Raw genomic sequence first — 17040 nt, 5'->3', positions numbered from 1 at the left:
ACACACCGCAGCGGGTTTCTAATGGAATAGTTAGTTATGTTAAGAATAATTTGCTGAGAAATAAGAAATTCCCAAACACACAGGAAAAACCTGAGGCATCAGGAAAGGAGGCATATGTGGCAGGATGGACAGCTGCTCTTTTGAGTCAATGCCATGTCCACTTATTGAAACGCAAGGGCATGAAGCCCTGTGGGTAGAAGTCAGGAGAGAAGTGGCTGCCTTTGAGGGAAGAGGACTGACCGGGAAGGAGCACAGAGGAACTTTCCGGACCACTAAAAACGTCTCCAATCTTGGATAAGCTGTGGCTACATTTCAAAACTTCTTAAGCTCTCTACATTTTACTGCATGTAAATGACATCTCAATAAACAATACAAATGGTCACCACACATAACAGTAAGTTCCTAGGAAACATCCCACCAAGATCTAGAAAAAAACAATAATAGGAAGAGATGAGAGATGCCACCATGACAATTACAATTAAAAATCATTCCGACCAAACAGTCAGTGTGAAAACAATAAACAATACGAATGGTTACCATACATAACAGTAAGTTCCTAGGAAACATCCCACCAAGATCTAGGAAAAAACAATAATAGGAAGAGATGAGAGACGCCACCATGACAATTCCAATTAAAAATTATTCTGACCAAACAGTCAATGTGAAAACAATAAATCTGTATTATTTAGAGAAGACAATGATTGTCTACGTTGAAAATTAAGAGGATCAATTGAAAGACTATTAGAATATTAAGAGAATATGGATGTGGCTGAATGGAAAATAAATATGTAAACATCAGTAGTTTTCTACATTCTAACAATAACTAATTAGAAGATGAAATGGAAATCAAACCACATTCACAACTGCAATAAAAGAAATCGTAGGGCAGTCTTATCAACAATGTTAGAGCAAATGGGTCCAAATCTGCAAACCTCACTAAACAATAAAAAAGGGTTGAATAAATGGAGACACAAACTATTTTCTGTGTGGAAAGCCCAAATTACAAAGAAGTCAATTCTCATAAAACTCATTAAAGGTTTAGGACAAGAAAAACTCAATGGAACTATTTTTGAAACTGGACTAAATAATTCCAATTTTTTTCTGGAAGTATAAGCAGGTGACAAGAACTAACAAAATCTTGAAAAGATTGGAGGGAGCTTGCTTTATCAACTTTTAAAACACTTTAGAACTGAAATAATTAAAATACTGTACAACTAACAGAAAAACAGATCAATAGAAGCAAACAAATAAACCCCAATAGACTTCAGTATAAGTCCCCTTAATATATGAAAAAGGAAATGTCATAAATAAATGGATTATTCAATAACTTATATTAGAAAAATGGGTAATTTGGAAAAAAGAAAAAGTCTGATGTTAGAATACTTAATACACATAAATTCTAGATGAATTAAAGAATTAACTATATTAAGAACTAAACCTTTGAAAATAAGATAAAAATCTACAAAACAACAAAAGAAATCATAAAGGAAAATGTCAACAGATTCAATTATATAAAAAATCAAGCACTTCCATATGCCAAAATGTAATACACAGAAATTAAGGGTTAAAAAGAAATTGAAAACAATAACTGCCACAAATGACAGAAAAAACCCTAAGGCCTTAATAGAAAAGTGGAGGGAAGAATTGACAGATCATTGCAGAGGAAGTAGGAAAACTCAACCAACTTGGAAAGCATGTGCCATGGTATTAGTAATCATAGACAGGCAAATTAAAATAGCAATACGAAGACTTCCGATAAAGCTCGGAGCCACAAGTCTCCTGCATGAGGCCAGGGAAACAGCTTTACGACGTGGGAAAGAGATTGTGAGGATGGCTTCCTTCTAGTGCCTTCACGGTTCTTGGTCTCCTGGCTATGCTGGGCCCAGAAGGGCTTAGGGTGCCTTTTGGGTGCCCACTTTGGGCTCACTGGGAGGGAGAGGGTCCCAGAGAGATGCCACCTCACGTCTGGCTGGGCAAAGGCAGAGTGGGGAAGGGAGAGGATCCCCGGGGTGCAAACGGGTGTATGGGGTACTCAGGGGGCTGGGGACGTCAGGTGGGTGCACAGCACTGATACTGCTCTGGGTTGCCCGGGATGGGATGTTCTGTCTGGAGGGAGGGCGGGTGGGTAGCCAGCCCAAGGTTAGCAGGGGGCAGGGGCTGGTCGTGGAGGAGGAGCCATTGGTGCAGCAGAGGGACTGCAGCCTCTCTGCCATGTCCCTGGGCTCCTCGCTGGGTGCTGCTCAGAGCCCCACTTCCCAGGGCCCCTTGGAGGCTGAACATGCAGTGCAGGTGACAGTCCAGGGAAGAGGGAGCAGGAAGGGAGATGAGAAAATGGACTGGATAAAAACTTACACAGTGTAATCAACAGACTCTGTGGGGGAAGGGCTCAGGAATGACTCCCGTGTTTCCAGCTTGGAAGAGGAACTACTTCAGGGGTACGCTGATGGGTCATGGCGGTGCAGATGCCTCGAAGGCACCTGGTCACCAGAACCTGAGGCCAAGGGGAGGGGTCTGGGTTAGAGTCACTCACGAGTTTCCAGCCAGAGGGAATAAGATGAAGCTGCAGGCGTCCCTGAGCCCGGCTGGGGAAAGTAGGTGGGGCGGGGGGAGGAGGCAGAAAACAGGCAGGGGCAGGAAAGGAAATGTCAGCCTCAGAGGGTCAGAGAACATGGCCAGAGAGCAAGAGGTGCCCGTGGAGAGGGTTACAAGGCAGCCAAGCATGGCGTGGGGTTCTGGGTGGGGGGAACCACCAGAGCCCCAAGTGCAGACAGGATCAGGATGGGGGTGCTGCATCGGGATGGGGGTCCCGTGTCGGGACCAGGGTGCCGTGTCAGGATCAGGGTGCCGTGTCAGGACGGGGGCGCCGTGTCAGGAAGGGTGTCCCATGTCGGGATTGGGGTGCCGGGTCGGGACGCGGGTGATGCGTCAGGATGGGGGTGCCACGTCGGGATGGGGGTCCCATGTCAGGGGGGGTACCACGGCATGTTCACTGGACCTGCTCTGGGGGAAGGACGACCTGGCTTTGTGGAAGGGGAGCTGGGTGGAAGGAGCGGCTGGGAGGTAGAGATCACTAGCACAAGCCTCTCCCTTGATTCCAAGGAGCCGGCAGAGAGGGAGAACTTGAAGATTCAGGACAGAGAAGGGTTAGGGGCTGGCGCCAAGCCTAGGAGGTGGTGGACAAGAGGGACTGAGGACCTGCAGGAAGGGTTGGCTTTGAACAAATGAGGGACTATACTGAGTATTTTTATTCTCTGTGCTTTAAGTAACTTATACAGTTTTGTTAATAAGTGTACATAACTTTAATAATAAAAGTAACAGAGATATTTTAGTTTTTAATTGAATTTAACTACTATATATCATAATATAAAATCACAACTATGAATGCTCATACCAATTTAAAAACTACCAGTAGAACTCAATAGGATGAAGTAGTCTGAATTTTTCTTATCAATATGCTTATTACCTGCAAGTACTTACCAGGAGACACATGATGGTAGGGGTGAAGGTTTAAAAAAGTTCATGGGAAAATATTAATACCTCTTGTCCCTTGGTAAAAATGACTGTTATTCTGTTTTGGCAGCAGAAGCGTTAGTGCAGCTCAGGGCAACATGCAGGGGGCTTGATAGCAATTGCTTCTCCAAATACCTAGACTGCCACAGATGCTTGTGGTGACTGGTGGATTGAATGAGGACCTGAATTTTTAATACCGTGTGGTGCTGATACAGCTACATTAAAAAGTATGCTTTTAAAAGGTAAAATCACGACTTAGAAAAATATAAAATGAACATGTGTCAAAGATTTTAGTTAACTCCCCAATTAGTGAGGGACCCAGTAAGATGTCACACTCTGTCAAGGGAGAATTCAAAAGATGCACATATGTATAAATAATCGGAATACTAAAGGAATTTGCAAATTGATGCAAAACTGGTCAATATTGATTCCATTGGGCAAAATGTAGGGAGAAGAATAATTTGCATTACTGTGAGTTTCCAACAGTTTACAGAATTGTAGAATAGCTCAAAGACAATGAAAAGTTTGGACTCCTCTAGAATCAGATAACCCAAAGGACACTAATGACCTTTTTTGGTCTACTTCTAAGTCTTTCACAGTTTTTCTTGACAGGCTCCCCCCATGTGATCTAAATAATCTCAAAGGAAGATTATTCTTGATCATACTCAGTAAATGTTTTAGGGGGTGCACCATCATGCTTGCCCTGTTTGACATAATTCTCAACCTCTTTATAAAATGATGGCAGAAGGTTCTTGCTATTAAGCCACTGAGAAGCCCTGCATTCTAGCAACAGAGGAGTCCCCAGGCTCCCTCATCTGCCACCTGGCCCTGACCCTCTGAGCTCTTGAGCTCATGAGGCTTATACCTTGCATGAGACCCCTGGACACTGCCTGCCCCTCTCTGATCCCTGCTGACCAAAGAAACATCTGGGAAAAGAGAACCATCAAACATCTAGAGAGAAGCAAGCTGCAGGATCCTTGCACAGGGCCCAAAGCATTCTCCATAACGGGTTTGACTCTAGTAAGTGCTTGCCACAGGTTCAGCTCCAGCTCCAGAGTTCTGCTCCATTAAGCTCCGAGAGGCCCTTCTGTGATGGCTGGACCATCATGAGGGCAGGTGCTACTAAGCACCTGCCTCTGCCATTCAACACCCTCAGTTTGGCCTCTGCAGCCTCGGTGATTTCCAGTGGAATAGCATCTAATCAGCCTGTCAGGAGGAGCTTGGCTGCAATGGGCATCCTGAGCTGAATGAATGGACCTATGGGTGGAGTTATTGAGTGCTGTCCATTTGCACAGTGCTGAATGTAGGCCAAATGTGATTTTCATTTTAGTGTACTTGCCGCTAAGCTGTTCTTTCTGACCACAATTCACCAGCATGCTCAGTGCTTCTTAAGGGCAATAGTTCTAATAAAAATAAAAGCCAGGTCACTGGCCAGAAGACAGTGCTGGTCTTTCCATTTGCTGTGGCAGTAAGACACATATCCAATCAACTTATAGTGCACACGTTGTGGAACAAAGGTCGGAGCCTTATTTTATATGGTTGAAATCAGTGTCAGCCCAGAGACACTAGCTTATCCGCTTTGGATGCTTCTTGTAATAATATTTACATTAGAGGCAAAGAAGGAGAAACTGCTGGGGAGCTCAGCCAGCTCCAAGAGGGGCCCAACTAGCAGAATCTGAGGCTAATGAGGGACCGCTGACCTTCTGAATCACTTTCTCAGGTAATGAGGCCATTCAACATTTACAGAGTTTCCCAGTGTCAGGCACTGGTTGGACCTGCCCTTAAGGAGTTCTTTATTTTACCAGAAGACAGGCACATAGGCCAGTAACTATTACATAATATAATTGATATACAAAGGCGTATGGATATAAATAAGGGTGGAGGAACCCAGAGGAGGAAACATTAACTCCACCTGGCAAGATGGGATGGCCAGGGCAAAGAAAGCCACGGAGGGAAACAAACATTAAAGCTGGGCCATTAAGAATGAGGAGGAATTTCCCAGGCAGAAACTGCCACAGGCACCCCAGCAAGGTCCTGCCCAGATGCCACACTGTAGTCATGTTAGACCAGTTGTTGTTTCTATACATGCCTTGAGGCTGGACGCTTTGGGGTCTTTGCTTAAACTGGTCTCCTGTTCTTTGCCTCATGCCACTTTGAGGGCTTTCTCTAGTTGGTCTCCCCTCATTCCAAGTCCTACAGCACTTTGCACACACCTGATAGGAACTTACGGCATGAAAGGATGTATTGACGTATCTGACCACCCCCTGGCTGCTACTGAGTAGAGAACCATTATTTCATCTCTGCATCCCAGCACCCAGCCTGGTAGACAGCAGATGTCCAATCAAGAGCTATTGTTGAATGAACACTTGAATGAGTAAATGCAAGAATAGATGAATGGTTCTACACAAAATCTTATTTAGGCAAGACGTCTGGCTGGAAGGACACACTGTTGAGAAAATAGTTGGTGTGGCATTTTGAAGCAACCCTTGTTCTATGTAAACTGAGGGAGGTAGGACCCTTCCCTTTTGCAAGACGGTCTAAGTCTGTCCTTTGAGCCCTTCACAAGGGGACGCCCCCGGAGGATGACATAATCAAGGGAGGTGTCAAACTTGGGCATTAGGGATCCAACCAAGTGAGTGGCTGAAGTGCTTCTTTAAGGAGTTAACAGATAATGGAGAAACCTAGCCATATAGTCCTGTGAGCATTCCAGGCAAGGGGGCAGGCTCTGAGGGGGAAACTTGGTCCATTTAGGGAGCAAAGAGCAGAGTGGCATGGGTGAGGCAAGGCTGCACAGGAACAAGGGGTTTGGGCTTTACTCTAAATGCAGCAGGTTGCTGTGTGGGGTTTATAAGGGGAGAGGCTAGTTCAGTTACATTTTAAGAAGATCAGAATCATGCCTTGTGCAGAGAATGGTTGAAAAGAGAGCAAAAGTAGAAGCAGGGACCAGAGTGAAGTCTTTTGTAATTGTCCAGGTGAAGAATAATGGATAATGGTGGCCTGAGAGACAGAGTGAGGGGACTGCAGCCCAGCTGGATCCTGGAAGGCAGCAGGACTGGGGGTGCGGGATGCGGGTGGGAGGAGGTAGGAGAGCGACCCTCAAGTCCTGGCTTGAATGGTGCAGGGATGGTTGGTGCAGGTTTTTGAGATTATAATGGCTGCCATCAGGAGGTGAGCACAGAGTTGGGGTAAAAAAAATCAAAAGATAGTTTGAAGAGGACAAGTTGGAGATATCAGATGGAGACATCTAGAAATTGGGTTCGAGTGTGATACTGGAGATCTGGTCTAAAGATACAAATGTGCGAGTCATCGAGAAAAGACATGCTTTACAATCATGGAGAGGCTTGAGATTTCCTAGGGAGGGATTTTAGGGTACACAATGAGGAGCAGCCTGGGGAGCTCCGTGGCCAGCAAGGTCAGAAGAGAGCAAAGGCTTCCGGGCAACTTAAGAGCGGAGAGTGCTTCACAAGGTGACATGAATGATGGTGCAAAATGCTGCGGGATGTCCAGGAACGAGGAAAGAAGGGTCCACTGAATGCTCAGCACAGTGTCTACCCCAGAGAAAAGGCTCAAAAGCTGTGACCATCATGAGAACGGTTACCAACTCTCACATCAGCTGCAAGGGGAGGCAGTATCACCCCATTTGAAGGTCCAGCCCTAGGGACGATGCCGTCCTGGGCAAGCTGGGCCCCAAATCCTTGCCTTTGCAAGAGGCCCTGCAACTATTTCCTCTCCCCCTCCCAGGCCTACCTTGCCCTTTACCACATCTAACATGGGGGCTGTCTTTTTAACCTGAAGCCCCCTAAAGCATCATAACATTTTACTAGTTGTGTTAGGTCTGAGGCAGAAGAAAAGGTAAGGGATATTAGGATTACAAAAGAAATCTGATTACTGTCCATGGTGACAATTTTGTTTCCTACTTACTGTTTTCAGACAGCTCCACAATGTAATAAAGAACAGGGCTGTTTCCATCAAAGGGCCGAACCCAGGAGAGCGTCACGGTGTGGCTGTGGGAAGAGTTCAGGCTGGCCAGGAGGTTCTGCGGGGAATGGGGCAGTTCACTTGGGGAAAAAGAAATGAAGAAAGAAAAAAAGGAAGAAAATGCACATCAGAGTCGCAGTTAGCCCAGGTTAGATGGCCCAGGTGTTTCACAATTTAAAAATGAAGAGCATAAAACAGGGCCCGGACACCGAGGCTTAGCCACCTACCTTGGAAAACCCCAACCTCACCATCCACAGTGTTACCGATTTCAAAGCATGAGTTGGTTTAATGCTTTCGGTAGGAATGGAAATGACCTATGACAATGCTCCTTAAATTGCAGGGAGGTGATCAGATTTTCACTCAGTAGATTACTTAAATGAGAAAACCTGGTCAATATAATTTGCTTTTACAACTGGAGGCTGGTAATGAAAAATTCAGTAACTATATAAACAGGGAAAAGGGCATGGAAAATGTAATTTAACACGGAAGTTTCCAACCCTAGCCATTTGGAGTGGCTGGCAAACATGCTCATATGTATTCTGAGGCAACATATTTGCTTCATACATTGACACCACGAGGTTATACTGTCAGTCTGTCTTCTGTTGGATAATGGAGATATGGGAGAATACACTTAAAGGGGAATGTGGTGAGAGCACTAACTAAACCCCCATGGAAATGGTGAATAGCACATTCGCAAAGCTGTGAAATGGAAATGCAATTAAAGCAAATAAATTCTACAAAGGAGTTACTAATAGAAAGTGTCTTTAAGGAGATTTACTGCTGACAAAACTACAAAATCCAACTGTATAGCTTCTCCCTAAGATGGATCTGCAACCTAAAAATCAAAAGCTGCCCACGTCCAGCATTTAACCTTTCCATTTCATACATCTGGGAGCAGGCCCATTTTGTGGACGCTCTGGACGGCTGCCCCTTCTGCAGGCATCCCCGGGCAGCAGGGGGCAGGTAATCCAAGTGTAATCCATTTCACCCACGAACTAGTGTTTCGTCTTGCTTAGCCATCAGTTACTGCCCACCCACATAGGTCAGGACAAAAAGCCATAATTATACTTGGTGTTTTTAATTTTAAAAATGTACTCATTACACTTTGAAATTTATTAAGCTGTTATATGCTTGCAGCTAACTAAGAAACACAGCTCTCTAACCCATGTACATGGTTTATAAATAAGCTAATATTTCTAATGTAGACTGCAACTTTAAATTGGTACAATAAAGAATAAACTTGAGTTGGAAATGTTGCTTTCTTTTCTCTTTAATGGTGAATGAAGTTTTAAATCAGAAAGGGAGCTGTTATTTCTCCTTGAGTTCTCCAACACCCAAAGCTCCATTAGATTTCAGATACAGCACAACATAAAGGAAATGCCAGGATAAAAATACATATTCTAATTCTACCAAGCCACATTTCCTTTTTATCTCCCCCAATGTGAACTCATCTGGTTTGAAATCAAACCAAACACTGTTGAAATAGCTCCACCTGGAAATAAACTAGGAGCAAACCTGGATAAACACGTCCTGTCAGACCCTCCCTAACAAGTGAGGTCTCCCCACCCAGTGGACATGGCCAGAGGATGAACAGGGCTATCCCAGGCCATCGTCCGTGTGGGGACAACACTCGGCTCAGAGGGCTCCCTGCCCACCCTCAGCAGTGCGGTAAGGTGCATGGACCCCGAGGCCCCAGAAGTGGACTGGAGAAGACTGACACACGGACATGACCTTGAGACATCATAAGCGCCATCTTACAAACAGGAGGAAAGAGCTTTGGTTAAGTGTTTCCGAGGAACGATGGTGGGGTTGTCAGTGCAGCGGCCACTGGCTCTCCTAAGGGCCATGGCGTGAAGTCCCTCCTGGCTGTCCTGCTTGCTGCCACTCTGGCCCGCCCTCTACCTGCCCCTGGGGGATTCTCCTCAGATGGAGACCCAGCCACGCTGAACCCAGCCTGCCCTCCTCCACGGCAGGTGGCCTAAGCCATTGCTGACCTCTCCCTCCCCCACATGTGCCCCACCCTGCGGTAGGTGAGTGAATGAATCGACAGGGGCGAATGAATGACCCCGGGGACGCCTTCTCTGTTCTGTGCGCAGTGTGAGGGCGGCATAGCAACCTCCGTACTGGCACCCAGAGCTCCTCAGGGGCCTTCCTGGGCTCTGGGCCCTGCGGCTGGAGACAGCAGGAGGGCCAGGGTGCATGGGCAGGGCCCAGGGAGGATAAACAAGGGGGATGGCACCCTGAGAGTGAGGCGGGGTGGAGCGCTGTGGTATGGAGGAAGGCCAGGAAGGGGCCAGGCAGGGGAGGGTGAGTATGAAATGGGGAAGAGCCTGCAGGCAACAGTTCTGAGAGATGTGCGAGCTCCTTCTCCAGGGCGAGGCAGGGCCCGGACGGCAGCTGCTGGGAGTGCCCCCAAGACAAGAAAGACTTGAGCAAGTATCGGAGGGAGGTCAACCCATGGGACAGAAGATGGGCCAGAGGGCAGTGGAGCCAGGCGGCAGAGCTGGCATCCACGTTGGGGCTCAGAGGGCAGTCTGGGGAGCAGGAGGTGGGGTGCACACGGTGGCTTGGGACGGACCTTGCAAAACCTTGACTTTCTTGCCCTGAGTGAGGATGGAGTGGGAGGCAGGGCCCAAAGGACAGGATCCCGCTGGGCTACAGGAGTGTTCACCCTGAGGCCCCTGAGAAGCTGCCACATCCTGAGTGGGCTACTCCACGGTCTACACTCTAGATTTTTTTTATTCTCGCTTTCCCACAGCCGGAGACACATGGGGCTCTTACACTTGATTCTGTTTCTCTCAGCCTAAAATGAGGGAGGACTCAGACCTGACCAACTTCCAGGAGGGGAGACAGGTTTTTCGTGTGGTTCACTGCTCTGGAGATGGCGGCCCAGTGGCGAGGTATCTCTAAATCAGTAAGTGAGCAGGTGCGCCCTGCAGATGTGAGCCTTGCAGTCCCTGCAACCCACCCCGGACACAGCCTCCGTCCCTCTCTCGACGCTTGTGGTTCTTACTCAGGACACAATTCTAGTGACTGATTTCTGATTTCCCTGCTCCCAGCAGATCAAAAGCACCAACGAGGAGTGAAGGCCTTCTGGAAGTAGCACACTGAACAATAAAGAGGGTAGCTGAAAGCCCGAGATTGAGGGGGAGGAAGACGGTTAGAGAGAGGAGACCTAGAAGGAGGGGGAGGGAGACGGTTAGAGAGAGGAGACTTAGAAGGAGAGGGAGGAAGACGGTTAGAGAGAGGAGACTTAGAAGGAGAGGGAGGAAGACGGTTAGAGAGAGGAGACCTAGAAGGAGGGGGAGGGAGACGGTTAGAGAGAGGAGACCTAGAAGGAGGGGGAGGGAGACGGTTAGAGAGAGGAGACCTAGAAGGAGGGGGAGGAAGACGGTTAGAGAGAGGAGACCTAGAAGGAGAGGGAGGGAGACGGTTAGAGAGAGGAGACCTAGAAGGAGAAACGCCGAGTGGCCTGCAGCGGGCGGTACAGGAGCCGAGAGCTCCAGGCCAGCATGGCCGTGCCTCCTCCCCCGCCGAGAAGGCTGCCCGCTGGCTCGCTGTCACAGCCAGGGGCATGGGCCAACAATGTGACCTCTACACGTGTCACAGGACTTCACACCGCAAGGAAATTCAGACGTTTCCTAGATCAAGCCTCTGCCTTAAATGGAAATCCTCCCCATAGTATCTCTTTATTCAATATTACCTGTTTAGTAAGGCAAAGGACTTTCTAACATATATTGGAACCATAAACAATTTCTTTAAAAGACAAGCTTTGGTTATCTGGAAAATTAAGCTTTGTGAAATACTTGACTAATCCATCAATAACGGATAAATGAGACTTTAATATATTCTGAATCCATTTCAGAAAAGCTTATAGCAATAGATCGCCTCTAGGCATTCCTCTGCCAACTCTGAAAGGAGATAAATGATCGGCAGAGTGACTCACAGACAGTGATGTGCAGACAGGGTGACAAATAAAAGAGATCTGAGAGAACAATGGAAAGGAAACCCAGTGCTGAGTCACTTCATAATTTAAAGAGAAAAGTGGAAAATCAGCATCAAGCAAATCACACCATAATAATGGAACAACAACAAAAGGCAGTGTTTGGGAAGGAGTTAAGGGAGGTGTGTTTGAGAAAAACAGTTCTGAAAAGGACTTTATAGAAAGTAATTGATAAAATCGTGGCTGTAAGGGGGAATTACTTTGGTAGAAGAGCATCAGTAAGCATATTTTTCTATATAAAAAGTATTGCCCCTTTAATGCACAAAAGATGACTTGGGCAAACCCATCTTCTGAGACTTCACTTGGGAAATGAAGAGAGGATCTGAAAACTCTCCTGAAAAGTATGAAAACTGTTCACTCCTTGTCGTGGCTTTGTCAGCAGCAGTTTTACTGAAAGAAACCCCTCCCCCTGCCGGAGGAGTCTTCCAAGGGGGCTTGGTAAATAAGGTTGTCTCTACTCCAGGCTCATGAGAATGATCTCTGACTACAGGAGGGAAGATGCAGTGCTAATTGGGCCTTTAAATGATTGAATGATTAATCAATGCATCAAGCCTTAGGAGTAGGTTCCCTGGGTTTGCGCAATACAGCAGGAGGATCTGGGGGTACAGAGCCCTCCCAGGAAACAATTCTTGTCCCAGAGACACAACCAAAACAACTGGTGGCCAACATCTGTTAATGACCTGCCTGTTAATTTACCGGCTATGACTCAGGGCTGTCTGGATTTGCAGAAACCCTTCCTTTCAGAGAGGGGGTTAAGGCAGACCTCATGGACTATCCTTCCTTAAAGCAGTGGTGCAAAATACGCAAACCCATTCTAACTTAGCAAGTAGAGAGAAGTTCATGCTGACATTTCTTGAGCAACTACTGTGTGCTTTGTGTGGTTCTAGGAGGTGAGGACTCAGCAGTAAGCGGACATACCTAGGATGTCCGATGGTCATAAAGACATGAACAAAAATAAAGCAGAGTAAAAGTGACAGAAACTATCTGGTCCCAGGGTGGGAGGATGAAGCAGCTAAGGGAAGGAGGCATGACATACAGTTTTGTAAGATGGTAAGGGGATAACAAAAGCCGTGGTGTGGTGTATTGAATGTCCAGTCTGAGCCACAGGATTTTAGAAGCATTGATTCATTCCACCCTGACAGCAACGCCATTATACCCAGTTTACAATTGAGAACACAGAGGTGGAGAAGTGGGGTAGCGTGCCTGAAGTGACACAGCTGTCGGTGGTAGAAGGAGACGGGGCGGCACCTCCCTCTCATGGCTCCTGGACTAATAGGGAAGGGGCTGCTGATGCACTAAACACAGAGCAAGTCAATAAATGGGCTGTTTCTGAAAAGCCTACTTCTGGTGCTCCTCATTTCTATATTTAACAAAGCAGCTTTTAACTGAAGTGGAGAGACAAGGGGGAAACAGGCTTTCAGACACTTTTGAAGGACACTGTTTGCCCATAAGCACCACTCAGTCAATGCTGCAATATGACATTTTTTTCTTGTTTGCTTTTTTCATGTCATCTGAGTAAATCATGGAAATGTTACTGAGCTCAATTTGAAAGTTCTCTGAGAAGCATAAAATGCCCTGAGAGTGTGAGTTATCGTTATTATCATGCCCATTGTCATTACTGATGGCGCATGGTTAAAGCCTGTTTGGATGTAAAGATACACCACAATATAACCTACAACTTTGCCAATTCATTCAGACCTGAAAGAGTGGAGAGTTTATTACACTAACAATTCACAAAGAACAACTGTCTTCCCAATCAGTTCTGTAGCCAGTTGTACCTAAATTGGTTTGAATCACAAATCTGCAAATATTTCTATATTTAGAGATGAGGTGTTTTGCCATTACAGAAAGCCTATTATTTTAGAGATACAGGAACATTTGCTGAAAAATGTATTTTACTTAGACAAAATCAAATAAGCAAATAGCAGAGAAGATATGTAAATCAGTAGAACATAAAAATTGTGCAGAATAAAAAGAATGTCCTATATTGGAAGTATGCAATTTGGCTTCTGCTGACAGAGTCTTTATGAAATGCTAACACTTATTTATCTGATACCAATGATGGGTGATCTAAGAGTTCTCAAAGGTAGTTTTAAAAAAAAAATGTGAATAGCACAGTGTATTATGCAAACTCCCTGGTCATGTCCTTGAATATTAACAAAATTGAAAAAAAAAATCCCCAACCTGAGATACAGAAAAGAGAAGGAAAGAAAGAAAACCAGAGCTGAGCAAGGGTTTGGGGACTGGTGCCCCGGCGGTGACAGCATGGTCTGTGCTGGCTCATACATTCATGGGGAAGAAGTCAAGGGCCCTTGAGCACCAAAGGCAGGAATAAGGAGGAGAGCGGAGTCAGGACTCCATGGCCTATAGCATACTTAAATTTATTCACTCATTCTAGTGTCCAACCCACCAGCCAACCAACAGGCATTTACTGAGAGCCTACGGTATTCCGAGCATTATGCCAGGCACCTGAAATGCAAAACTGTGCCACTGAGGTACGTATCCCTCAAGAGGGAAAGGAATCCTGAAAATGGGCTATCACAACCCAGTGTGATCTGTGCTATGGAGGGTTGTTTGGGTGCTAGGGAAGCACTGTGGGGGACCCCTGGTTTCAGAATGGAAGGAGGCCCTCCTGCGGCTGAATCCCAAGGGGTGAGCACAGGCTCTTCAGGTAACGGGGGTGGATGACACCAGCCCAGCAGTGGGGGCAGAAGGTGGCTGAGGAATCTGAGGGGACCCTGGGCAGGGTGGAAAGCACCTGGGAGCCGCAGACTCCCCTGATTGAAGGCAGAGGGTGGGGGACCCTGGCACTTGCACGCATACTGGCTGTAGCACCCGGGCCCCCGCCTGTTCTCCAGGACCACGGCTGACTAGTGCACTCCTTGCTTGCCCTAGGCTAGCCCCCCAAGGAGGACAGGGCTCCACTGTACGGAGGGAGACTCCTTCCATTCTGAAACCAGGGGTCCCCCACAGTGCTTCCCTAGCACCCAAACAACCCTCCATAGCACAGATCACACTGGGTTGTGATAGCCCATTTTCAGGATTCCTTTCCCTCTTGAGGGATACGTACCTCAGTGGCACAGTTTTGCATTTCAGGTGCCTGGCATAATGCTCGGAATACCGTAGGCTCTCAGTAAATGCCTGTTGGTTGGCTGGTGGGTTGGACACTAGAATGAGTGAATAAATTTAAGTATGCTATAGGCCATGGAGTCCTGACTCCGCTCTCCTCCTTATTCCTGCCTTTGGTGCTCAAGGGCCCTTGACTTCTTCCCCATGAATGTATGAGCCAGCACAGACCATGCTGTCACCGCCGGGGCACCAGTCCCCAAACCCTTGCTCAGCTCTGGTTTTCTTTCTTTCCTTCTCTTTTCTGTATCTCAGGTTGGGGATTTTTTTTTTCAATTTTGTTAATATTCAAGGACATGACCAGGGAGTTTGCATAATACACTGTGCTATTCACATAGCACAGTGAATGGGGCTCTTTTCGGGTACTGAAGGCACAACCAACAGGACTTCTGGACCAACTGCTACACATCATTCACCTCCCAGATTTTACAAATGGGGGCTGAAGGGGCTATTTGTTTGTTCATTCATTCATGTACATATGCATGTGACAAATACAAAATGCTGTGGGCTTAGCATTTAGCAAGTATTTCTGTTTTTTAACCCCCTCAGTTGGGGTCTAGGGATTCAAAGATGAAAGAGACATGGCACTTGTACTCAAAGCGCTCATATTCTATTCTTAGGGAATGAAGTTTGTCTATTGACTCTTTCTTGGATCATGGTAAGCAGAGTTCTGTAAGAAAGATCACTCACAACTGCCTTTGGGTAAAGGTACAGCAAGTGAAACGTGAAACAGAAGGTCTGGCAAGTGCCACCGGGGCTGGCTGCTGCCCTGAGAGCCAACCTGCTTTGACTCTTTGCTTTCTGGTTTTATTGTGCTTTACATGCTCAGAAACTATCTGGAAGGGTACAATTTTTAAAAAGCAAATAAATACATGTTGGAAGAATAAAATATGTCAGCAGGCATTTCAGCCTCACACTCCACATGTAGGGAGGGAGTTGAGGGAAAGAAGAGTGCAAAGGTGGAGGTGCTCCATGGTTCCCCACCTGGGCTTTGGATGCCCAGCAAGTGGAGGTGGAAGTAATGGGCACCTGCTTGCTAGTTTCAGGATTTACAAAGACTTAGTGGAACGTTTCCCTCGACTGGTGGAGTGGAAGCCAGGGATGACTCCACTTGCAGCCCACTTGGTTTTCACGGAAAGAGTCTTGCCTCAGACAGTCCCCATTGTCCAGGAGTTCTCACTGGCATTCAAGGGGAAACACACATGCTGTTACTCAAGTGCAGTTAGGTGAATAGAACCCATCGCAATGGGCACCTATGGGGGAGCATAATATAAGGGATCAATGGTGATGAAAACCAATAATCAAACCATCCAAACCAAGGATGGAGCCTTTTAATGTTGAGGTTACCAAACAAAATTCTTAAATGTACATGGCCACATGGCATGAGGTGGGGCCTCTGACTGCTGACTCGGAGCACCATGGAGCCACGAAAATATTACGCCACTCCCCACAGAGCCGACTGAATGCCTGATGCGGATAATCACACACCCTTCGTGTGAACAGCTGAGAGACTCACATCACTTCCAGCCGCGCTGTCCTGGAGTCATTCCCTCCTTGCGAAACGATCTCGCAGGTATAGTCTCCGATGTCGCCGGACCATGTCTGGCTGATGAGGAGGGAGCCGTCCTTCTCCACCGTGATTCTGGAACTGCCAGACGGGTTGAGGACCACACCGTCTTTCTTCCAAACGTAGCTGCAGGCCAACCAAAGGGGTCTGAATTAAAACCCTACAGGAACAGGATCCCTAATCCTCCCCTCTCTGTAAAAACACGACCAAGTGGCAGCCTTGTGAATATCCTAAAAAGTACCGGATTGTATATTTTAAAAGGGTAAATTTTATGGTATATGAATTATATCTCACTACTAATAAAAAAGACATGCATGATACAAAAATAGATGCTGAAATTAAAAATAGGACAATGAAAATAATCAGAAATACTTCTCAGCCTTCTGGTTTTAGAGATGGGAAGTCTGTAGAATCATCATCACACATGTTGCCTATTAAGGAAGACTCTAACATTCCTGCCCCAGGAATGCCCAGACAAGAGTGCTGTCTGAGTAGGAGGCAATAATTATGGGGGGAAAAAGTCCCTAGAGTAGAATTACTCAACTTCTGGGGAAAACAAAATCATACCTCAAAACATAATTTCTTAAAATCCAACTCTTCTGGCAGGCTGTCTTTAAAATTGCATTTCTTTCCCTTTAATCTTTATCTATGGCAAGTTAGCACATTTTCCTTTTCAAAGGTAGAATCAATTAAGAGCCTGCCCAATCTTTAGATGTCAGTGGACAAGCCTAGGTGGGATAAAAAGGCTGTTTTCCCTTTTCAAAATAATTTTATTGGATTTTCAAAATGTACCCAAAGCAAACGAACACTTTGTTCATATGCACAGAGCACAACCATTTACAAACTACTATCTGAA

General features: G+C 46.3%; 1 protein-coding gene across 7 annotated transcripts in view; it reads right to left on the bottom strand.

Annotated features, from left to right (window-relative positions):
* SDK1 (sidekick cell adhesion molecule 1) overlaps positions 1-17040 on the bottom strand; it is a 1057379-nt gene that overhangs the window by 226328 nt on the left and 814011 nt on the right. For all 7 annotated transcript variants that reach the window (XM_077140486.1, XM_077140483.1, XM_077140481.1 and 4 more), the window contains 2 exons: positions 16134-16310; positions 7432-7568 (listed from right to left, as the gene is read on the bottom strand). In XM_077140486.1, coding sequence (XP_076996601.1) covers positions 7432-7568; positions 16134-16310 — 314 coding nt within the window. The remainder of the gene's footprint in view (positions 1-7431; positions 7569-16133; positions 16311-17040) is intronic.

This window comes from Tamandua tetradactyla, chromosome 23, assembly GCF_023851605.1.
Source record: "Tamandua tetradactyla isolate mTamTet1 chromosome 23, mTamTet1.pri, whole genome shotgun sequence".
Classification (NCBI taxonomy): Eukaryota; Metazoa; Chordata; class Mammalia; order Pilosa; family Myrmecophagidae; genus Tamandua; species Tamandua tetradactyla.
The sequence above is the reverse complement of the archived record's forward strand: the minus strand, read 5'-3'. Positions and strand labels throughout refer to the sequence as shown.